The sequence below is a fragment of the Fusarium subglutinans genome (assembly GCF_013396075.1).
Source record: "Fusarium subglutinans strain NRRL 66333 chromosome Unknown NRRL66333_c0000095, whole genome shotgun sequence".
NCBI classification, from domain to species: Eukaryota; Fungi; Ascomycota; class Sordariomycetes; order Hypocreales; family Nectriaceae; genus Fusarium; species Fusarium subglutinans.
This window is the reverse complement of record NW_023502158.1, coordinates 133,957-158,050: the sequence shown is the minus strand read 5'-3', so window position 1 is coordinate 158,050 and position 24,094 is coordinate 133,957. Positions and strand designations below refer to the sequence as shown.

At 50.4% G+C, this 24,094-nt stretch overlaps 4 protein-coding genes across 4 annotated transcripts; 3 read left to right on the top strand and 1 right to left on the bottom strand.

The window, feature by feature from the left end:
- Positions 1-1,069: 1,069 nt before the first annotated feature.
- Positions 1,070-3,349, top strand: FSUBG_7457 (3-dehydroquinate dehydratase I; the record flags this gene model as incomplete). The annotated part of the gene is made up of 1 exon (XM_036685764.1): positions 1,070-3,349. The coding sequence occupies one exon, from the start codon at positions 1,070-1,072 to the stop codon at positions 3,347-3,349; it is 2,280 nt and encodes a 759-aa protein (XP_036537065.1).
- A 7,883-nt stretch (positions 3,350-11,232) lies between these two features.
- On the top strand, positions 11,233-14,218 carry FSUBG_7456 (nitrate assimilation regulatory nirA; the record flags this gene model as incomplete). Its single annotated transcript, XM_036685763.1, has 5 exons — positions 11,233-11,370; positions 11,426-11,865; positions 11,920-12,087; positions 12,135-12,313; positions 12,363-14,218. The coding sequence occupies 5 exons, from the start codon at positions 11,233-11,235 to the stop codon at positions 14,216-14,218; spliced, it is 2,781 nt and encodes a 926-aa protein (XP_036537064.1).
- A 1,792-nt stretch (positions 14,219-16,010) lies between these two features.
- FSUBG_7455 (major facilitator family transporter) lies at positions 16,011-18,650 on the bottom strand (the record flags this gene model as incomplete). The annotated part of the gene is made up of 6 exons (XM_036685762.1): positions 16,011-16,970; positions 17,024-17,173; positions 17,230-17,651; positions 17,702-17,964; positions 18,013-18,260; positions 18,570-18,650. The coding sequence occupies 6 exons, from the start codon at positions 18,648-18,650 to the stop codon at positions 16,011-16,013; spliced, it is 2,124 nt and encodes a 707-aa protein (XP_036537063.1).
- A 2,476-nt stretch (positions 18,651-21,126) lies between these two features.
- On the top strand, positions 21,127-23,988 carry FSUBG_7454 (L-fucose permease; the record flags this gene model as incomplete). The annotated part of the gene is made up of 1 exon (XM_036685761.1): positions 21,127-23,988. The coding sequence occupies one exon, from the start codon at positions 21,127-21,129 to the stop codon at positions 23,986-23,988; it is 2,862 nt and encodes a 953-aa protein (XP_036537062.1).
- Positions 23,989-24,094: the final 106 nt, after the last annotated feature.

The window sequence follows — 24,094 nt, the reverse complement described above, 5'->3', positions numbered from 1 at the left end:
TTCCACCAACGATAACGGCCTAATCCTGGTTCATAACCAGTCTTCGGCACCGACGCCTTTCTTCAGTATCCATTGCTCATCTCCATCCCGTCTTCTCTGTCTCCATCTTCCCAAGCCTCCTTCGCTTCGTCTCCAGTTCTCAGAAGGTATCCACCGGCAACAATCCACTGCCCTTGTCCCGTCAGCTCCATCAGGTATCGTCAGGGATCGAATCCCGCCTATTGTACGTCCCTTGTTTCGCTTCGACCATCTGAGTCGGCTCAAACACCATCCCATCGGTCAAATATCCATCGCTTGGCACTTGCTAGCGACTTTACATACATACTCTGGGTCTTGGCCTAGTCTTAGTCTCTGCATCACTTCCCTCATCAATCAACCTCCATCCGTCCCATCATGCTATTACTGCCTTGCCTGCACTGCGCCTTATAGCCCGGGTCATATAATTCTTGCTCTGATTAGTCGCCTTCATTCATTCATAGGTGAGCAAGTACCCCCGAAAACTCAAAACCGTCCTACCATCCTTTCTACCTTCCTCTTCCTCTTCCCTCATAAAACCTCAAACCTCCATTACCCCATACTCGGGAAATCATCCCCACAACAAAGGGTCCGCACTCACTTCTTTAACCCTCTCCAACTACCTACCATTGTCGACCGTCACAGAGAGGCAACTTTTCGCGCTTCAATTCTAATAATTCATATAGAATTTCCTACTACTTTCTCTGAGTAGACCTGGAATTAGAGCTACGACAGCAACTCGAAGTACGAACCGCCGCTACTCCACCACCATTTATCACACAAATCCTCATCGCGACAACGTCGAACGTTGCGTCGCATACGAAAAACCCATCGAGAATCGATAACGAACTTGACCAAGTGCCGAAAAATCAATCATCGAACATCCCATCAAGAAAAATATCTTCCAGCGCATTCGAGGCGCCTGCTTGGGACGGCAGTGCATTCAGTGTAGAGAAGGACACTGCGAATAGCTTCAACGCAAAGCTGTAATAACGACGGAACTCGAGGTGTAACGTTTCTGCTGCACCGAAGGAAAAAGTAGAAACCATACAAAATGGCCGCCGTTCAATCGATATTAGCGGAAACCCTTCCCGGGCCGACGCCCTCAATTGCCTTGAATGGCGCCACCGAACCAACCACTATGCAGATCGACCGGCCGAGTTCGAGTCCAGTAATGGTCAACGAGAGCACGTTCGGAAGCACACCGGCAAAGGGAGACTCTAGAATCGCCGTCATTGTGTATGGACCAGGTCAAGAACACATCGTCTCGGTCTTCGCAGAGGTGCTGGGTACACCATGCAGAACACGGAATGGGTTCGAGGAGGTTTCGTCGGAGGATTCTGGTTTCGTTGTAGGAGTCGCAGCAAACGAAGCGAAGGGAGACGTTGCTGCACGCAATCGTAATCTCGTCGTTGCAATAAATACTCACTGTGTGAATCTAGGGATGCCTCCCGACACCCAACTTTCTACCCATTGCGACTACGAATTCCTCTATACCGAATCCCCGTTCTTCCGTCGCGACCTGGCTAGATTTATCTCATTTACTTTGGGCCAGATCAATTACCACGAAGCTCTCATGGCAAAGCCAAGAACCTATTTCATCTCCACCACCTTCCCGGATGTCCACGCCGCTCTGCCTAATATCGATATCCTAACTGTTGGCGCTGATGCGGTTGAGATCAGAGTTGATTTGCTTAGAGAACCCCTTGGCGATGGTAGCTATTCGGAAGTCCCCAGTCTCAGCTATGTTGGAGAACAGGTCATGCTCCTCCGTCAGCGGACAGAGCTTCCCATTATCTTCACAACACGGTGTGTAAGGGAAAATGGAAGGTTCCCCATGGACAGACCTGAACTATACTACGAATACCTCTACCGTGCGATCCAGTGGGGTGTAGAATACATCGACGTAGAACTTTGGCTTCCAGAAGAGATCCGCAAGAAGCTCCATGAGCAGCGGGGAAACTCTCGCATCATGTCGGCGTTTCACGACTTTTCAGGTAATTTCAGATGGCCGTCGACGTATGCTCAGGAGGTGTTCCAAAGATCTATCCCCTACGCGGATATCATCAAAATGATTGCTATAATCAACGAACACAACGAGAACTTTGAGCTAGAGTATTTCCGTTCCAAGATGCGTGCCGAGTACCCCAATGCGCCACCCTTCTCCGCCGTCAACATGGGCGAAGTCGGTCAGTTCTCAAGGACTCTGAACCCTGTCTTCACACCTATTACCCACCCACTTCTTCCTCTCATCGCTGCTCCCGGGCAGTTGAGCGCTGCCGAGATCAATGCTGCTTTATCACTTCTGGGTCAACTACCCAGAAAGCGCATCTATGGCATCAACAGCTTGTCGTCTCGAAACGCCACGCCGCAAGCTCCCTTCTATGAAAAGTGTATAAACGAACTGGGTCTTCCGCATCAATTTGCAGTTGTCGAGAGACATCCAAACAACCCAAGGAGTTTGGAGACTTGGTGCAATCAGAAACATTTCGGAGGCGCCTATCTCAACCCGGGTCTACCACATAATGCATTGACAAAAATTAGCCCATTCTTCGCTGGGTTGAACGGTGGCAATGGGCCAATCTTGACAGAGGCGGCTCGTGTTATCGGAGTTGTAGACACCATCGTGGTCCAGTCAGGTACCTCGTCCAGATCGTCGTCTCCGGGCTCGATGCCATCAAGTCCACGACAGCGACAGAGCGACTCGGTCGATCTCGCCAGTCAGTCTGGTCTAGGCTCTTCGACCTCCCTTGTATTCGACAATGCTGGATGGAAGGGTATTCTTAGCACACTTACAAGAGACCTGGCGCCATCTGCGTACTTTGGCCGCTCGGCCGTTGTCATGGCATCTTCTTCAGATGATGCAGCTCCTGTATTCTTCGCCATGAGAGCTCTCAAGATCTCCAAGATCTATACTGTTGGCTTCCGCACACCTAGCAATCTTGCTCGAAACGCGCCTCCTATCGAACCGTTTATCAGCCTCGAAAGTCTGCAACGTGCTCGCTCAGTAGAAGACGACAGTGCGCCTTTTGTCATCGTGTCAGCTCTTGGTTCGGAAAAGAGTCATCTTGTTGGTATGTTGTTACGAGCCTTTGGAGGAGTCGGACCCAAGGGAGTAACCAACACGAAGAAGGTGTTTCTTGACCTAACAGACGGCGCTGTCAGGAAGAGTTCTGACCCAGGGCTCATCGCTGAGAAGAACGGATTCGCTGCCTATGGAGCGGACGATGTCGCAGCATTTACAACGGTCGAAAGTTTGAGGTTACTCGTGGGGCAAAATGTGCCCTATAGCTTTGTTAGACTGGCAAGCGGAAGTCATCGCTACGGCGTTTGAAAGGCGCCGGGCAAGATTTGCAAAAAAAATCACGTCAATCGCCGACGACAGGCAGCCCGCCTGTTCACCAGAAAGGAGAACAGTGACGATCTGCTAGGCTCATTTGCTATCGGGGCCAATCGACTCTGGGGCATTGGCGACAGAATAGGGTGAGATGCCCGAAGCGCCCCAGGCTAGGCGCTTGAAACCAGAAGATATCCATGAGGCTTCCGCTACAAAAGGCCAAGCCGGGTAACAAACAAGGAACTGTCCCCGTTACATGCGCGCCAAAGGTCCCTGGCGCCAAGCACCGACTGCCGTCGATACCACTTGTGAGCTCTACTTTGACTGTCTGCCAGCGAAGAGATTCTTGGCCACATTAGACTTTTCGCATTCTGGCTTCCGACCATAGGGGTGTTGGAGTTGAGCCGCTCTAGGCGGCTGTCATGCGTGAGAGGAAGTCGCAGAGTTGTATCTTGGATGGATGTCGATCTGGTGTGCAGACGATCCCTGCTAAACACGTACAGGGATCCTGTACGGATAGAGTGGGCTTTTATTGCAACGGCGGCGGCGTGAACCGTCACCACCAATTCTAGGTCCGCCGACCTCCACAGATATGAGCGCGGAAGTTCACCTTCTTTTGTTATGAACCTTCCCGATCTGTTACATATATCCTTTTTAAACTACCTATGGGCCATAACGATCTAAGTATAGACCTGGCCCATGCAAGATTGACTACGATATGAGGATACAAGATGTATACGAGAACCAGTGGGTTGGAAATCACCTATATGTCAGTCAAATATTATATAGACGCTTCTGGCAAATACCACCGAAGCTCAAGATGATGACGAGATTTGAAAACACTTTGCTCCACTATTTGATGTTATTTACTTTTTGTGCACTCTTGTAAAGTTTTAGAAAGTCTGAGGATCCTCGTCACTCTGCTGACCATCACCTTGGCAGGATGTGCCCATTTGAGAACGAGGCCATTATCTGGTTCGATTAAGACTCAATCATGTTTTGCATATGGACCGCCATCACTTCTCATAAACTTTTGACTGCAAGACTTGTACTGACTGTACCATGGCCCCGCAAGGTTTCCGTGAGCCCTCCTGGCCCTTGCCAAATGCCTCACCTGTCATTTGCAGGCATCTGCCCAGGCTTCGAGTGAGATGGGTTTAGACGCTGTGTGAGCTTCAGGGCGCTTGGTTGGGGTTGCTTTACCCTGGTCCATGTCGGTGGCTATTTGCCTCATTGCAAGTGTCGGTATCTGTATATGTATATGTATACTCCGTACCACAGGGCCCATAGAATTTTCTATGTTTGGCTCTGTTCAAGATATTGGCGGTAAAGGGCGGCTTTGGCCCTGTTGAAGATGGAGAGAGAGAGGGAGAGAGGGAAGAAAATAAAAGAAAGAAAGGAAGGCCATGCTGTAGCCGAGTTTAGGATTGCCCGTATGAGACAAGGCATGGTGAGATAAGAGGAGCCATGCTGGGCTCATAATACTGTCTCACACTCCAGATAAGGAGGAAGTTTCTCAATGAGCTGAGTTCGGATAATATGCATGTTTTATCCGGCAGTTCTCTTCTGTATGAGTGAACCTTGGCTCTACTTCCCTGATGAATGGAAACCAATACGTCACAAGTGTTAATGCCGGCAGGCATCTATTCTGTAGCATGTATATTGCTGGATGAACACGGTAACAAACCAAGTGAGAAACCAAGAGCCACCCGTTTCGGGGAGGCAGATCCTGTGTCTCTTGATGAAATATCAAGGACCCCGTACTTGTTAAATCGGAGAATTCTGGCATGATCCCTTCTTAAGGCAAGAAATAGGAGGCGTAAACGAATGGGAAAGGGATGTTGTATGTACTGTGTGTACGTATATGTATAAATACTGGAGACTGAATGAGACGAGACGAGACGAGACGAGACGAGACGAGACGAGATGAGATGAGATGAGCGAAACAACACCATGCTGTTCTCCCTAATAAGGCCCAGTAGGTTCAGATGATGAGAGGACCTTTGCAGATGCCTTGACAAGGTAAAAACAAGCACGTAGTGCCACTTCACGCGTGGCCATCACTGGCTTGTTTGCCACAGACAGCCTGACCCCCTGGTTTGAACCAAGCTGCAGCCATCTTTGAATATGGAAACATACTAATGCTGCGGTGAGAGGCATCTAGACTGCAAACTCACACACATGGGGCTTACAGAGAGACAAACCCGGCTACGAGGCTCGCGACATGCCTTGGTAGTAAATCAAGATTGAAGTGTATCAGGTTGAGTCTAGTCAGGCTTCGAGGGCCGTCTTCCCAGACCGGTCTGAAAGGAAGCAGGGGACTGAACTAACAATCTAAGTCATCAAGGCCATTCTAGGGGCGGGTGGGGATGTGATAGAGTTGATGCAGTGCATACAAGTATGTATGGAATGGTAATCGGAAGCGCCCATGAATAAATAAACATCTAGCGACAGATCACCATGACCAAGGCTCAAGCCATCCAGGGCCAGTAACAAGTTCCAGAAATCTCATGATAATTAGTCTTCTATAGTATGGACTTGATCGATTGATATACATACAAAATGGTAAGCTAATCGTAGCTCGAGTACTTGGTCGTGTATGAATATCGTGAGCGAGTACGGAGTACACCTCGAATGCTGTGGTAGTAGACTCACTGATACGTGTGGAGGAGACCCGATGCCTGGCGACGACTGCCAGTAACGCCCATTCACCATGAAAGACTATTCCCTGGAGTTTGAGTCGTATGAACACAATGATTACGGTTCTAACTGCCATGCTCGATAATCCTGACGACGGTAGTGAGTTCTGAATCCAAGCGAACTGGAGAACATCCACCTTCAGGTGGAGAGTGAAAACACTGTGAGTTTGTATCCATTATGTTTGCCCTCGACCTACCTAGCTGTCATTGAGCGGGCGGAACTGGGCAAGAACTGCAAGTGCTGATCATGAGTTAGAGCCTAAGAACTACAGTATCGAAACGGCGACTGAGGAGCAGAGAATGCCCAAGTCGATTTCGTAGATTATAGGGTGAATACAAATGCACTGATTCGTTGTACACCACAACTATTCGCTGTATCCAAGCTCAAGATGGTGTCCCATCTCATGTTGCTGATAGTAGCGTACCCTCGTAAGCCAAGCAAGATCTTGGACAGCTCTTGAATGAGTTGCCGCAGCGCACATGATAGGTGCCAAGAATGATGCCGATTACAGATGTTTATCACTGACTGGAGATAATTCGGTGCCCTGTAACAGGTATGTGGATATGGATATAGCCTTTGGTGATATGCAAGTTCTCCTGGCTGTTCGGTGCTCTCTGCGTTGCCCACTCTCACCTCTATGCCGACAGAAGACACTGCACTAGTGCAAAGTCCATAGCTGAGGTTGTAGCAAGCAGAGCATATTTTCGTGTAAGGCCCAGCAGAAACCCAGCAATCCACCAAGAAGTGGTAAAGTTCACGTCATTTGTTTGTGAAAGTGAAGACGATGATCTCAAACAAGCCACATCCAAATGCGCGACTGGTTTCATGTTTAGGTGAGCCACTCAGGCTGGCTATTCGTGTGCTAGTTAGCTCAGCAAAGACAAAGTCCTCAGGCTTAGGACTTGGGAGTGTGAGAATGGTTCGATACTTGGCGAATCTACTCCGTCTACCGGGTACGAATCGAGCACCTGGGGTAAAGTGGATGTACCCGGTAAAGACAGGAAAGGCCAGGGAGAACCGGCATTGATAGGCTTGCACACTGTCCTTCTAGAAAACCACCGTGCCAAGCTCTGGTCTAAACAGCCGTGGAGACTTCGCAAGCCGGGAACCTGTTGGGTTTAGCCTATTTATCAATCTTCAATGCGCTCGGCATTGACTATACCACACTTTCAAGCACTGGCCAGTCTTTGGTTAGTGTGAACACTGACGATTAGCACCGCGTCACAATACGTAGCAGAGTTCCAGAGGTTTGGACAGGGTGCCGAGGCGAGGTCTGGTGCGGCAGAGGCAAAGCCACCTAAACGTGGATTGACAAGGATACTGAGAAACCTATGCATAATCCCAGGATTTCAAGCGGCCTCAAGGTCCAAATCGGGGGACAGGGCCGACGTACCATGAGAAGTGCAAAAAGCACGCACCGCACACCGATACTAGCCAGGCCTGCCAGGATGCCCGTAGCCTCATGACGACTTGAAGCCTATGCATGGGCTATGAAGCGGAAAGGATGGACCTAACTTAACAAGAAGGACAGTATGTATAGTATTCCCCAATATTTCAGCCCTGACGAGACATAGAGAATGTTGAAGCGCCCGTTCTTTATATAAGCCTTGTGTGTGGCTGCAGAAGATGCTGGTGTATCCCCCACATATGCAGGTCCGATGCGTCCATGTCATGTTTTGCTTTTTTTAAAGATACAGTTGTGAGCTCTTATAACAGGGCCAGTACAGTATCGATCCCAAATCATGAGACTTAGCTTGGTCGATAGTCAGCCCTGCTGATCAGTCTCAAGGGTGCTCCGAAAACGTGAGGAAAAACCGAAGAGTTCAGCTAGATCGAAATGCTAGGAGGGTGTTGCCGATAGCTCCTCGCGGCTCCGTTGATCCTGCTACGTACCAGGGGACATCTCGGCCGGAGTGGAGTGTTGTTGGCGTGTTCACGTCACGTTGGGAGAATGAACATCCATCGTATTATAACTAATCAGTGCCGTAGAGCCCCCGAGACACAGGAATGGGGACTGGGCGTCAATGGAAATGACCCCGATGAACAACAATAGCAGCCGCTAGATCCCACCAACTTGGGTAGAGCGTGGCGCTTAGGAAGTCTCATTAATTCTTATTGCTCCCGCTAGTCTCTCGGCCGACTCTTGAAAGTCTAGATCGTCTAATCGTGCAGCTCCGAACTGTGGACATTAATTCTTATGGATAGCTTCCGCTTCGTAATAATAGGTCGGGCTAGGAGCAGCTACAAGGGGGCCAAAAGAACGTCTCCGGAGATATCCACACGTCCGGAGTTGCTGTTGCTATGCGCCCTGGCCAGGGGAAGAAGGAAGATCATTTTGGAGATTCGAAATGGCCGTCAGAGGATACGATGTATGTCGTCGCCTGTCACCGAGGTAAGAGGAGGCCCAGAAGATGAAATAAGTCTGGACTAAGAGAATCAAGGTAGCAACCCGTACGGGAACGACGCACTGCGACTTAGGAGAGCCCGATATTGATAAGGATACCCAGGTAGGTAGCTCGCTAGGATCCTGTCCCTAATCGATGGCACCAACCAACAGCCATCGGTTAGTTGGGATGATACATAACTAGGATCCAATGTCAACGAGCGGTCTGTAAGTCCTTCGCGGAAACGATAGAGAAGCCTGATGCTGATCTCAGCTGTTTGATACCTAGTTTTGGTCATGTTCTCTACCAATTTAGAGAAGCGAGGCCAAATCCGGTGAACCTATTCTTGTCTGGGTTGTTTATGCGGAGCCTTCAGGCTTCAGTTGCGCTTTGAAACAGTGTATGCAGGTGCGTGTATGCGATAAAACGTGACGCCATTGGATGGATGCCGTGCGATGGTTGCTCAGGACGTCGACCACGACAACAAAAGCTTCCATGTTTGTGACAGAAACTCCTAGATCCTCGCTCTAGAGTTTCAGGCTCACCAAAAAAGCACAAGCAGCTACTAGCCTATCGCAATTGCACTGATTGTCGTCCGTTCCATTCGGTCCCCGCCGGCCCCTACCTAGTCCATTGTCAAGACAGGGTCCTTACAGCCCCAGTCAAGCCCCAAACAACGCTGTTCCCGCTATGCTTAAGCGAAGCGTCCGCTAATTCAGGCACCTTACGGGAGTCTCTAGGTACCTCCCTACCTGACTCCCATTACCTAGGTACCTACCTCCAATAAGTTCTGTTCATTCATCGCTGCCGCTGTCAGAGAAAGTCTGACAGACAGGAGCCCTGTGTGACTGAAAGCACGCTGTGCAAATGGAAGGAAGCATGGACAGCGCCACTAAATGACAGGCAGGAACCAAGAGCTTGGACCATCTTCACCTCTTTCTTGCTACCTCACCTTACCTTACCTACCTGGACATCTCACCAATCTAACCCACATCAGAACGCACCCGAAGCCTTCTGGATCCAACCCATTTCCTATCGCAACTCTCGCTTCTCGCCTTACTCGCCTCGTCTGAAAGGCTACCTTGAGCCCTAGGGCCAGATGCTGCGTGCACCTACATTTAACGGGCATCTGTGTACTTGCCCAGGTCCTGGACAGAATATTGACCCGTAGTTCTGGGTCGGTCCGGCACTGATAGACCTTGACCTCTGATCTTTGATCGTTGCCCCTGGTAAGCCTCAGCTTATCAATGAAGTCGACAAAAAGGAAAAAAAAAACACCATTTTACTTCAAGAAGAACATCCCGGTGTGCCCTTGACTAAAGTCAAGGGTTTTACTGATGAATGTCAAGCTGGAGACTGGGACATCCAAAGCTGCAGAACAGGAACTGTCAACTTGAAGCAGTTCCATATCGACTGGTACCTTGCTGCTCTGGCGGTTACAGAACCAAGTTCATACATACATAGTCGAGAGCCTAGGTATCGAAGCTATCAGAAAGACGTTCATAATCGCTGTCGACCTGGCCCCTGCCACTTTCGCTAACATGAGCCCGAGTTTCTGGTCATGGAACTTGGGACCCGCATGGCATGGCATGGTGTCCCCTGGCATAAATGAAGACGTACGTACGTATTGTATGTACTAGTCTAGTCCTTGCAACAGATGTCTAATCTGGTGTGAGGAGGAATCCGCTTTTCAGGACCATTTAGTGGGAGCAAGGCCGAGAGGACCTTTGGGAATGAGACCGAGTACGCACCCTCGATCAAGACACAAATCCGTGCCTGTCCAGCATCTAAAAACAACAAAAGCCGGAGGAAAGCAGACAGGATCGACAGATGCCTCGGGTAATGCTACAGTACTTAGAAAAGAGGAGCGGCATCAGGGCTTGCTCTTCCCCGGTTTGGTCATTTGGGGGCCCATACGTTACCATCATTTGGGGGTTTAGCCTGTCGGTTGGGAACTTGGGGGTTACTACACTGCAGGACTCTCTTCTTCATACTCGCCATCCCCTCTGTGCGCTCCAATAGCACAGCTGGTCCAGGCGCCAGCAAGATGCGCCGTTTGCCTTAAAAGAGATTATGCTGGTATTGGCTGCTCTGCAAGTTCGTGGGAGCCATGCCATGCCTGTCAGGCTTGAGTCAGCATTCAGAAACAGCATCCACAAGGGGACTCAAATCTTGAGCTCCGTTTCCCCACCATGATCCATCCCAACATCGACACCACCATCTCATCATTCATGCCCGCACCCCGGTCCTGTCACTAGCCACCTCCACATTGGCAACAACCAGAATGAGACCGCGACTGGGGTTCGGCCGGGTCAGTCGTACAATTCTGGGCCTCCGAAGTCATTCTACTACCGGTCCTGTCCCATCTTCTAGACGCCTCACCTTACTTACTTCTAGGCTCAATCTCCTCCTTCCAAGTCCGTCCTTATTTCTGTCTATGTCACCCGGCCTATTGGGAGCATATCAACCACAATCAAGCTGCACAATCATATATATCATCATTATTGCCGTCGTCGTTGACCGTTCACCCATACTGTCAACTAACACGGTATAACGAGCCGCACACCTCCTAGAGTGCGTGGATCTGGTATCACTTGGAATGATCGGCTTCTGATAGCTCATCAACGGCACTTCAATCATTCTTTTCTTGTCTCGTCTTTCCCGCATCATTGTCTCTCATTTACTCTGGTATAAGTTCTCTGAGACAATACCAACAAACCGGATCGCGACCTCAATTACCAGCAAATTCCACTCGTTACTACCAGCATAGTTATGACTACTTCCATATACGACGCCATGAACGTTCCTCACATACCCGGAGTCCACCCTGTGGCCATTCCCCGACCTCAAGTTGGCATTGAGCGCCTTCCAACTCGTCGCATGAGCAATGAGCCACGCGAATCAATGAACTGCAAGTCGTGCCGAAAGCGAAAGGTGAGACATCACGATGTGTTTGCAAGAGCTATGATTCTTACTAGCATTGCCATAGATTAAATGCAACCGACTCCGACCTTCGTGCGAGGCTTGTCAGGTGTTCCAATGCCCTTGCATTTATGGTAAGTCGCCACCTTATCACACAACTTGTGTCTTGCCGTTTTGGTTTTCTCAGCATCGCCGTGCCGGCTCCAACTCAGCAGTGAAGGCTAACTCAGCTGCAGACGCGGTCCCTAAAAAACGTGGACCAAAGACAGACGTATTGGAAGCACTTTTGAAAAGAGTTGACGGGCTCGAGGCAAAGCTAAGAGAAAAGGGCGAAGACGATGTGTCACTTGCGAGCTCAAATTTGCCAGGAGCTGGCAAGGGAGAAGCTTCTGAGAATGATTCTCAAGTCACTGAGGTTGGCGAGTCGACAACCAAACGTGCCACAGTAGACGCGCGTGCGTCTCCTGGCGGTACGGCATCACTTTCTCCGCATACTCCAATAGCTCGGTTTGTGTTATAGTCGCTTTTCTATCCTGGCTTGATGACTGACTCGCTCCCTAGTGATCTGTCTCCTCCTCCAGCCCAAGCTGAGGTCTTGCTCGATACATATTTCGCCAGGTTTCATGGAAAACCATACTATATCGTCGATGAATCCTCTATCCGACAAAGACTTCAACTCAATCAGCTCCCTCGATTTCTCTCCTTTGCCATCTCAGCCGTAGCAGCGAGGTTTGTTCCCCCTCAATAGCACAGACCCCTATGCTGACCGTATTCAGACACACCACCGACCCTAGTGGGTATCAAGCGGCTGCCAACCTTAGTGAAGACCTTGCAGCACGGGCTAGACGAGAGATCAACATCGACGAACCATCCATAGATGGATTGCAGGCGCTTCTGTTGTTGGTCAGTGCCTTCACTGCGACAGGAAAAGGAAAGAAGGCGTACATGCTTATGAGTAAGCAGCATTGCCCCAGATGCCAGTCCATGGTGCTAATAAGATATAGCAAGCGCCACTGGCATGGCCATGGCACTAGAGATCCATAAGGAAACTGACGGGCAGGCTCGAATGACCCCAGTTGAACGCGAGATGCGACGCCGACTCTTTTGGACTTGTTACTTGCTTGACCGCTTTCAAGCAACCGGTTCGAAGCGACCCAGCCTAATAAGCGACAACACCATTATGCTGCGGCTTCCTTCTTGGTCGCCTAACTCGTCCTCGCTACCCGTCGAAGGCGAGTTCTTCCAAACAGGCTCGAACCTCCAGTATTTCCAGGGCAGCGACAAGAAACCACAAGGAAGCATGGGCATGCTCATTGACATCACACGTGTTCTTGGAAACACAAATCGATATCTTGCCGCTGGCGGCGTCAAGGGCGACTCTCACTTTCCATGGCACACACTCTCCACAATATCCAAGATCCGTCAAGACCTAGATGTTTGGGCTTCTGGAACTGAAGACGTCTTTTCCAATCTTGGCACTCTTTTTGGACAGGCCGACTCGACTATCCTTCTGCTCAGCAAAGTTATCTACCACCTGACCCACTGTCTCATTTACCGACCGTTTCTCCCTATCGACCTTGCAGAACTCGCAGAGACAGGACAGCATCAATCCTGGCAGATAGAAGCCACTAACATGTGCTTCCTTCACGCTAATGCGATCATGGAGCTGATTCAGCTTGGGAAGCAATCGGGAATTGTTGACTGGCCGGCATTCATTGGATATTGCGTCTGCACAGCAGGAACAGTTCACGTTCACGGAGCCCACTACAGCCAGCAAGGGAACCAGGGCGAGTTCAATGTCTTCAGCTCGGCAGCAGAGTTTCTTTCAAGAGAGATGCAATTCCTGAGTGAGCTGCGGTATGCCTGGGCTACAGTACAACACCAACGCGAGACACTTCAAGACATTAGCCACGCACATGGAGAGTTGGTGAAGGCTCTATCTCGCAGCTCAATGCGCTATACACCTGGATTCCACAGCGAGGATTTCTTCGATCGGTACTCCAACATTGGAGGACCGGGTGGCCCTTCCTTCAGTTTCGATGCAGCCAATCTTCGCCTTGCAGATGTTGCAGTTGACATGAGTGCTGGACCAACTGCTGAAGATACCCTCCGAAACAACGATAAACTGCAGCGACCGAGCCTCAAACGTAAGAATACGGCTCCACCAGGACCTATCAACCGGAGACGACCTGACGTGAAGGTCATTTCGAGCCTCGCGCCATCCGCGTCGGGGCTACCTACTCCAGGCACTGCTCGACGATCATTCTCGTATACATCGGGAGGGATGCCGCATTCATCGCCTGGCCTCCTTGCAACACCAACCTCAATCCCGACCCATCATGAAAACCAGGAGATGTACACTATGCATGACCACATGGGTGGTGATGCATCCGCAAATAATGCTGCAGTCGCGGCGGCAGCGGCAGCAGGTTTCACCATGTCACCCACGTCGCATGCTGTTTCATCTCATAACATGCACCCAATGGGTGGCGCACCTTTCAGCCCACCTTACAGCTATGGCTCCGGGTCGAGCATTACGAATGCTGGACCAGGAATGATCAATGAGGCGAACGGAGGCTATGATGCTATGTTTGGAACGGTGCCCACCAACGCCTTTGGTAGCCCAGCGGCATGGCACGGGGATGACAGCCATACCAAGATGCACCTCAATCAGATTCGCCCGACAGCGACAAGCCCTGGGGCGCGAAGTAATAATGGTAGTACCGGAACAGGCCCAGGAGAGGAGAAGGACCCATTCCTGGCTCTTCTTGAGCAACTTGCCGAGAATGAAAATCGATCGCAAAACGGGCATGGAAGCGATCTTGACTTCTTCCTCGGTAACTCAACCGTCAACCCTTGAGGGCGACTGAGATAGGACCACTTACTTTTTTTTCTTCTTGTATCACGTCTTTTTGTTACGATCATTACTATTCATGTACATAGATAGGAGGAATAAGTCGCTGGGCGATGCGCCAAGGACGCATGGCTCAGGAAGCCCGACGCGGCAATCGGAAATGGACTTTTGGGCGCAATGGACAAACTTGCAGCATTTACAGGCGAACGGGATGGATGGTTAAGTCAATGGATGTTCCATGAGGGCGGGATCCTCGACAGACAACGAACTGGTATGAAATACTTGAAGAAAAGCATTAGCCACTGTATATTAGAATAGCTTGGAAACATTGAATACAAACAGAGTAAAATGAGAGAAAATATACTTAGTTAGTAGACAGGTACACTACCTCTCCTACCTAGCGAATCTGGGGTCTACGAATTGTTGGTTGATTATTTCCTCCACGAGTCAGTGCAAGCAGTGAACCAACAGTGGAACGAGTTAGTGGCTCATGGTTGTCATTAAAGATTCGGCAGAATAAGCTGGCCCTGTAAACTCTAAGGAAACCTTTCAGGGTTGGGATTGGAGCGCGTGGTTATTTTGAGTGATCATCAGCCCAACGGTACGTACCTGGATATGAGAAAGACCTGACACTGGTATCTAGGTAGGTACTAAGGTATCTTGAGGTTAGTAAGGTGGTAGTGCTAGCATCTCATGTACAGTATGTATGTAGATGCCCGGTAGCAGTGATGGCTAAGTAAGTGCCTTGCTTAGATCGGGTTGCTCTGACAAGTGTGAACTCTGAAAGAAGCTTCCTTACTAGTGCCGACGGGCAAGATCTCTCTAACGGCGTTGCATTGCCAGGATCTGGGATCAAACTGATTGACGTCCAATGGAAGTGGAGCTGGAACTTGAGACGATTTGATGTCCAGGGGAGCCTGGGACGTGTGAATGTTTCGTGTGGCGGGTGGCACAGAATTAAGCTTAGCGATTGGCTCGACCAACGGGGACCGGCCCGCAGAGCCACAAACCATGGGTTCGTCCCAAACGGGACCTGATAGCGAGATTAAGCAGGGGTCTAGCATGCAGGACAGTGCACTAAAGGTATGTATAGTCGGGTGCATAACACAGCATAAGGACCCTGTGGAGTGGTGTCGGCCAACTAAATCACATTATGCAAGCTCCTTATGCACCACTGAATATCGTACGGTGACAGACAGTTCGCATAATATCTATGGAGATTGCGGGATGTGCCGTCCCGAGAGATATGTATACATTTCCCATTCAATTTTTTACTTAGTTGTTTGCATAGGAATTACTATACGCATACATATCCGTAGACCAAGCATAAAAGTTCTATGACCACTAGTGAAACTCCCATGTTTGATCCCTCATGATAACCGACTAACATACGCACGGTGGTGATCGTCACCATAATAAGTTGTAGCTCTGGCACTGGACTGTTTTACTAGCTCGAGTCACCGTTTCCCTACTGCAAAGATACTTTGTTGGCCAATGTCAAACTGTAAACAATGTTTTGGAACACACAGTCCGTTGAACCTGTAACATGTAGGTAGAGTTTATACGTGCGCTTTCTATAAACAAACGCCTTGTCTGCCATGGCGTCATGAGCTGATATACACACCTACGTGCTGTAAAACTTCTCGAAACATCCCCCAAAGTATCCAAAAATACTTCAAACTCTATCTTGATAGTTCAACACCTTAGCCTTGGCCTCGGCCTTCGCTTCACGCTTCACGCTTCACGCTTCGCTTCATCACGCTTCACGCTTCACGCTTCACGCTTCACGCTTCACGCTTCACGCTTCACCGACACCCTCGTTCTCAGCTACGACAGCCCTTGCTGCTTCTTCGTCTGTCTGCTCATCTTCCCGCTTATCGTCAGGCGCTTTCTTTCCTGTCAGAGCTTGAAACAAAACGACCACGCCACCCAGCATGGCCATTGCCTGCCAGACGCCTCTCGTAGCGCCAGCATAGCCTTCTGTCGCAATGTTCTGCTCTGCCGGACTCAAGTCACCGCCGTGCACCAACCCTGGCGTGTTAACCAAGCTAGATACCAGTCTCTGTCGAGCATGACTCAGATGCTCACCACCGTCCAGCTGGAGGAATCCTGATACAAGATTTCCTCTGAGTAAGCGGTAGAAGATACCCCCGGCCACCGCAGTACCGAAACTTGAACCCGAGCCTCGGAACGTACCCAGCAGACTGGTGGCGATGTATCGGGTATCCTCATGGCTGAGGTGCAGGATGTGCGCAAGGGTGTAGTTGACTCCTCCACCCGTCGCAAGGCCATTGATCAGCACGACTACGATAAAGAGAGCAAGAGGAAGACTCGTGGTGCTAATAAGTGAGAGTACATAGGTGCTCACGGTGAAGATGGCAAGGGCCGAGATGGAGGGGAGCCAAAAAGCGCCGTTTCGGCGCACATGAAGCCAGCCGACGAGAATGCCACCCAGACCAAATCCTATGTTTGTAGGAATGAGGATGGAGCCTGCAGTTGCCGGAGAAGAGCCTCGAACCGCAAGCATGAATATAGGCGCGTAGAACAAAACGCTCCAACGGGCTATCATGAGGCCCAGCTGTGCGAAACATGAGAATAAGATACCCCACGAAGAGAGGACCTTGACGGGTATGATGGGATCCGCTGCCAGGTAGTTCTCAACCGTGAGGAAGAGCAGAAGGATGACGGGTGCGATACACAGGGGCACTGTCTGGATCTCATCTGCGATTGCGTAGAGAAACAGCACGATAGAAGTGGTCTTGAAGTGTGAGTTAGCGACGATTCTGTGTGAGAAAAGCATGCAAAGCTTACCAAAAGACCAGCCCCAAGATAGTCGATTCGCGCGAGCCTCTGTCTCGTACAAGTCTTGGTATCATGTGCCTCTGCTGTAGCGGGTATACTGATAAACACTCCCAAACCTGTGGCGAAAGCGAAAGGGATTTGTCCCCAGAACAGTGGCCTCTATGACCGGTCAGTCACTGCACCGAAAGTTCTCAATCTAGGCGAGTTCAACATACCCATCCTACAACCGGCATCAGACCCCCGAATACGATGGCACCGAAGGAAACACCAGCAGTAAAGCCCGCATTAATGAAGCCCAGCACAAGACCTCTCGACTTCTCGCTGGCCAACTCCAGCCCAATAATAATGGCGAGTGACAAGACCCCAGCACCACCTGTGCCTGCAATGACCCGGCCAGCAACAAACGTACCAAACGAAGTCGAGAGGTCGCAGATCAGTCCACCGGTGGCTATTAGAGCGGCAATGGGGAGAATAAGAGTCCTAGGTGGGAAGATGGTTGCCAAGCGCCCTGCTACAGGAGCGAGAGAAGACATGGGAATGAGGTAGGCACTGGTGAACCACATGGCAGACGAGCCGTGGGAACCAAGTTGAGATGCAATGGCGCCCTGGATCAGAGTCATACCAGACATATTACATGCTACAGATGAGTCAGTAAATGACGAAATGTACATTAGAAAAGTCTCTTACCTGTTAAGAAGATGAGGAGCCACAAGCTCACTCCTATCGCAATTGCTCTCGCAAGCGGGATGTGGACTTTGGACTGAGTCTCAACATGACGAGAATTGCTATCCTTCCGCGTACTCAATGTTACGGCCGAGCTTGATCTCGAGCTTGAGCTTGACCCAGCAAGCAAGGGCGTCTCCTCTGAAGTGAAAGGCGAGTCGTCGCGAGGAATAGAGGTGGCGCTGCCGGAGCCGGGAGTCTGCGCCGGAGAATTCATAACAATCGGGCTTAACTTAACGAGTGTGACAAGATCGCTAGAAAGTCAATGATATTACATGATCCAAGGATAGGCATCGAGGAGTGCGTTGCTGTCGTCTGAATGGCTTAGGGGAATGACGTGTGTTGCGCCATTGCTGTCGCCATGACTGGTGATGACGTTAGTGACGGACGGGTTAGGAGATAACGGCGGGCGGGGATCGGAGACCGGAGACCGGAGACCGGAGACCAGAGATCCGGGGTCACCTCCGACGACGGATGCCGACTTGAATCGGAGGAGCACTAGGTCCGGGCCAGGTAGAAAGGGCTGCAGTTACATAGATTTGTCATTAAGGAGGAGGACTCCTTGCAGCGGAATGATTGAATGTAAGTTTTTTATAATATGGTTCGGAACGCGCACTCGCAAGTAGTTTCGTACAGTGTACCTACTGCCTACCTCTAATAAGAGTGGTTTCGTTGAACAATGTAACCCCTTTCGCTTCCAAGTCCTCTCCTACTGAAAAGGCACCAATGCTTTGCAGTTCTCCCAACCCCAGCCCATATTGAGATAGGCAGTTCAAAGTACGGTGGAAAGACCCTGCGTCTGCATCGGTCACAGACGCTTTGTGCTACTTACTGCAAGAATGGGGAGCTCGATTAACACGACAGAATGAGCAGAGACGTGATCAACGTGGCAGTCGAATTGGCCCAATGGCATAAATCGCTTGAATGCGAGCTCCTCAGTGGATATGAAAGTGATGATCTGGTGTCACTCACTAATAAGCACCGCCATTTTACAGTCAAGGCCAAAGACCAGTCGAGGCCATGCCATGCCATGCTATGCGGGCATTATCGGCTAGGCTCGTGATCAAGTTGCGTCTTGGCTGCAGATGTTGACATTTGGTTGAGGATTGCGGTGAGAAGCGGAAACCAAAAACCGCAATCTGAGAATCGGCTGAAGTGATAAAGTGACGGTCAATCAGTCTTGATGATGCACCCACAGACAGTTTGTCTACCTTACCTACTAAGTTAATGGCGATGGTGGGCCGACGATCAAGGCTTGGTGAAAGCTTGTCGTCGACCTGTCATGCTATGCCATCTTTGTCAAGAGACATGACGGATGATCTTCAGCTTTGAGTCAATGAGGATAAAACAAGAGAGACAGAGGAGCGACGGCACGACGGCGCGGGCGCAGCATGCACATGTAGTCTACTGTGTGAACAGACTGCTACCTAACTATCACTATCTACTAATGTATTCAACACAGGGAGAATAAGTGCAAAGTGGCTTGAGAACTGGAGAGCATTGAGCAACCATTGTCAGACTTGTCAGTGGAGCGATGCATGCCCAGCTCAAAGGTCGGACAACAGCGGAGCCGCGGCAATCAATATGGGGAAATAAAGTAGGCACCGAGATTCTTTTCCAGCCCTGATGGTGTTGTCGTTCTCGCATCAGGAAACGGTCCTTTTGTTGTTGTGTTGTGTGGGCTGCAGACTCTTGAAATTGAGTCAAGTAAAGGCCCGACTGAAACAAAACTCATCATCCGAAACCGTCCAATTGAGCATGATAATCCATGCTACAGTCGCAAAAAGCGGTTGTCTTTGGGCGATGACGATTCAATTGTGTATCAATTCCCCCAATGGAAACCACTACGTAGCGCAACTTATCCCTCAACCATTCATCACGCGCCAATGTCATCTTCCCCTCAATTTCGTGCGCGGCATTTTTTTTGGAGGACGCTACCGTCGTCAAGCACCATTCGCCTAATCAAGCGACCGAACTCGAGGTAAAGACTAAAGTCGACTTTAGCTTAGCTGAGCAGCCAAGATTCAACCAAGACAAAACCCAAGAGACAGGGAATTAATTGGATCTGCTCCTCTGAAGAGTTTTTTCTTGCATTGTCTCATGCAGGTCTCGTCCATGCACTGCATGCAGCATACAGCGGACAGCGGACAGCGGACCGCTACCTAATAACTACTAAGTTAACCAATAATTCACTGGCAATTGGATCTGTTAGAAATGTCCCTAGCAAAGCTTATTAGACCAATAGACCAACAGAAAGGCCATCAACCCCAGAATTACCCAACGACTCGAGTCACCTGACAATCGAGTACCCGATTAGTCGGTAAATTATCCATTGACTCGTATAGTATACATGCAGTGCGACCTAAAGGGACTTGACTTTCATAACTCAGTCAACCGAGTTGAACTACCGTCTCCCAACTCTCCAAGATCTCGTACTCATCCTACTCAAGAGTAGCCTTAACTCCACCAGACTCGTGTTTGCTCCCTCTCAACCTCCAGTCTTTAGGGTCACCGTTTGAACCCAACTGCCCGTATGGAATGCCGTTGTCAAAGTATCCTAAGGTATCCACATCGTTGGGGTGTGTCGACTCTTATTTAGCCTCATGGTCCAGCGCTCCCAGCTCCACGGTCTCCCGACTGCCGGCGGGGCACCTCATGGATCCATTGGCTGGCTCCCGTCACTGTCGCCCATTGTCTGGTGGCTGAGATACCCGCTAAAGCCGCTAAAAAAAAACTCACCCCGGTTTTTTCTCTCCGGCGGGTTTTTGGGGGCTTTGGACCTTGGACCTTCTTGGACCTTGGACACAACCACTTTTGACGATTGGCCTGGCCTGGCTTTTCTTGCTTGCTCCTTCGGCAATCAAGAACTAGGACAAGCATAACCTTGACGGGACGGGAAGGGACACATATTTCTTTGCTTCTTCTCGGTTATTAGCAAAATCTTCAACAGATCATCTTCTCTTTTCTTTTTTTGGTGCTTGTTCATCTTTTCCTAGGCCCCCGGTAGGCACATCCCGACGGGAATACGCCGCCGCGAGACGCCGAAAACCAGACAATATCCGCCATCTGACAGCCCAGCACGGACGGGCAGTCACGATCCTAAGGTTACGTTACCTGCCCTGGGCTTATTGTTATTAGCCTTCGGTAGTCTCTACCCGCCAAACCTCGACTTCCAACCGACTCTTTTGCCGATCCAATTTCATCCTCCCACTCTCTCAGTAATCTCCTGAATTCAGTCCCGATAATTGTTCCAATATCGAACCTTGGAAGACATGGCACGCTCATCAAGGTAGCAACGGCTCCAACTTGTCAAGCCTCTCTCTCGATCTCAGCTTCACACCCAATTTCACGAGTGACGAGTCCATGTCTCTTCCAATTCCGTCCTCGCTATGTCCCATTCGGCCTCCACCGACGATGGAGGCATCCCCGATCGTGGGCCGGTCGTCTTCGCCGTCACAACGGCCACTCTCGTCCTCGCTACTGTCTTCGTCGCAGCACGAATCGTCTCACGGACCTTCATTGTTAGGAATGTCACCTGGGATGACCGCGTCATGATCCTCGCATGGCTGTTCGCCTTCTTCCTCTCCTTCACCATCTGTTTCGGCGTTCACAATGGTCTCGGACGACACGACGAAAATATCGACCCCAACCGCTTACCCGCCCTTCGTCGTTGCGAATATGTCTTTTCCATCCTGTACAATCCAGCGTTGATGGCCACCAAAACCTCCGTACTCATATTCTACCTCCGATTAGCCAAGCACACCCAAAGAGTACTTCGATTCGCCTCTTGGTTGACACTTGCGGTCGTCAATATTGCTGGTGTTATTCTCACCTTCATGAATGTTTTTCAATGCCGCCCGACCCAAGCCGCCTGGGATGTTCACTATGACGAACGCGCGAAATGTATACCACTGCTTACCGAGTTTATATGTTCTTCACCCGTCAACATTGTCACGGACCTGGCCATTCTCGCTCTACCTATACCTGTTCTCACCGGCATGCGCCTCCCTTCTCGCCAGAAAACAATTCTGGTCCTTACCTTCACCGTTGGAATATTCGTTACCGTTGTCGATGTGGTCAGAATCTACTACCTTCAGCAAGCCATTACAGCACCAACCAGTACGACTGCCGATCCCCAGTCTCGATTTGGTGGGCAGACCGACTTTGCCTGGAACGCTTCGCGATCGCTCATGTGGAGTGCTGTTGAGGTCAACGTTGGTATGATGTGCGCCTGCGTCCCGACGTTGAAGCCTCTGGTCCTCAAGCTGCTCCCCTCCATGCTCTACGACCCCAATGGAACTCGCGCCAGCACACCCAAGGGGCCCAACGATTCAGATACGCCTTCAACAGGTCATCGCGCCAGTATTCAGCAGCCCCCTCCTGTCGCGCAAACCGGCGCACAGCCTCTCAATGCTAATGCTCCCATGAGCGCGATGGAATTTTTGACGACACCTTTCGACGAGCCAGGTTCAACTCGTCCTGCGCAACGTGGGTACCAGAGCAATGGGACCTTTCAAACATCGACAACTATGACGTCTTCAACAGGAACTGTCGAGGGTGTTTATTTTGGCTTCGTCAACATGACAAAACCTAAAAGTATGCTCAAGTGCAACAAGAAGCAATCATTCAAATACTGCACAATTGTTTCCATCTTGTTTCTGTTATGGGGAATATCATACGGCCTACTCAATACTTTGAACAACGTCATTGCGAAAGTGGACAATATGACCACTGCCGAAACACTTGGCATGACGTCTGTGTACTTTGGAGGCGGTTACTTCTTTGGACCCCTGCTAGTGGGCGAATGGATTCTTCGGCGCGACGAACATAACCGATCGAGAAGGCACAAGGCCAACGGCCACGACAGCGTTGGTGGCTTCAAAGTTACTTTTATCGTCGGGCTATGCTTTTATGGGATTGGAACTGTCATCTTCTGGCCCTCGGCTGTTACCCAATCATACGCCGGATTTATGCTCAGCAACTTCGTTGTCGGGTTTGGTCTATCAATTCTAGAGGTTGGCGCAAACGCATTCTTAATACTATGCGGCCCCCCCGAATACGGCGAGACTCGCGTGCTCATGGCGCAGGGTATCCAAGGCACTGGCAGTGTTCTTAGCGGCCTGCTGGCCCAGAAGGTCTTCTTCAAGGGCATTGTAGAAGAGAGCAACGCCACCAGCATGACACTCATCAACGTGCAATGGACGTATCTAGGAATCACACTCCTATGTGTTGCCCTCGGGCTCTTCTTCTACTACATGCCACTTCCCGAAGTGAGTGACCGTGAGCTTGAGCAATCTGCCAAGCATCTTCCTATGGATCCTCAGAAGAAAAGAGGCGGTCTACAGCTCCGCACATGGAGCCTTATCCTCGCCGTTGTTGCTCAATACACATACGTCGCTGCCCAGGAGTGTTTTAGCATCTACTTCCGCAGCCTCATGATATCCATACTCCCCAACACACCCAACACTGGCGAGCAAGCAACCGAAGGTGCAGGCGACATTCCCAACCCCGATAAACCACCTGGCATCGCACTCTCAATACCCGATTATCTCCTCATCGCCCATACCGCCTTTGCCGTGTCCCGCTTCATGGCGGCTGGCCTCGCATATCTCTCTGTATATCGTTCCCGCTTCCCACGGCCTCGTACTATCCTCACCGCCTGCGTCGCTGGCTGTTTCGTCTTTGCCCTTCTTCCTGTGGTTGTCCGTCCACCCAACCCTAACCTTCTTGTTATACCCATCGTTCTCTTTTACTTCTTCGAGGGCCCTATATACCCTCTTATTTTTGCCATTGGTCTTCGCGGTCAAGGTCGACGCACCAAGCGTGCTGCCGCCTTTATCACTATGGGTAGTTCCGGCCCCGGATTCTTCCCCTTCGTCATGTACGGCATAATTAAGCACGGAGGCACCGTCAGAACGGCTTTCATCGTCGTCATTGTCCTCCAGGCTGTTTGCATGTCCTACTCGGTCTTTCTCCAATTTATCAGCGACGCCAAGCAACTCGTCGATCCCTGCCCTGCGGTACGTGATGCCCTTAGACAGCCGGATGAAGAGATGCCGTCGCCCATGGAGACAGCGATTGCTGGGAGGGCGCGCCGACAAAGCACGATGAAGGAGAAGTCTCAGGGGTTCTTGGATAAGGTGTCACATGGAACAAAGGCTATCAGTGCCAAGTTCCTCAGTACTCGGCGTCGGTCTTCACAACCTTCGATCCACCAATACGAAGATAGTCGCGATAATGCGGCGCCATAATTAATGCTGATGCCTCTTTTTTTCTCCCATCTTTATATATATTTTACGGTCGCATTGTTTCGGAACTCTTGGATTCATAAACAGCGGGAAAAGGGGAGGCGTCGGG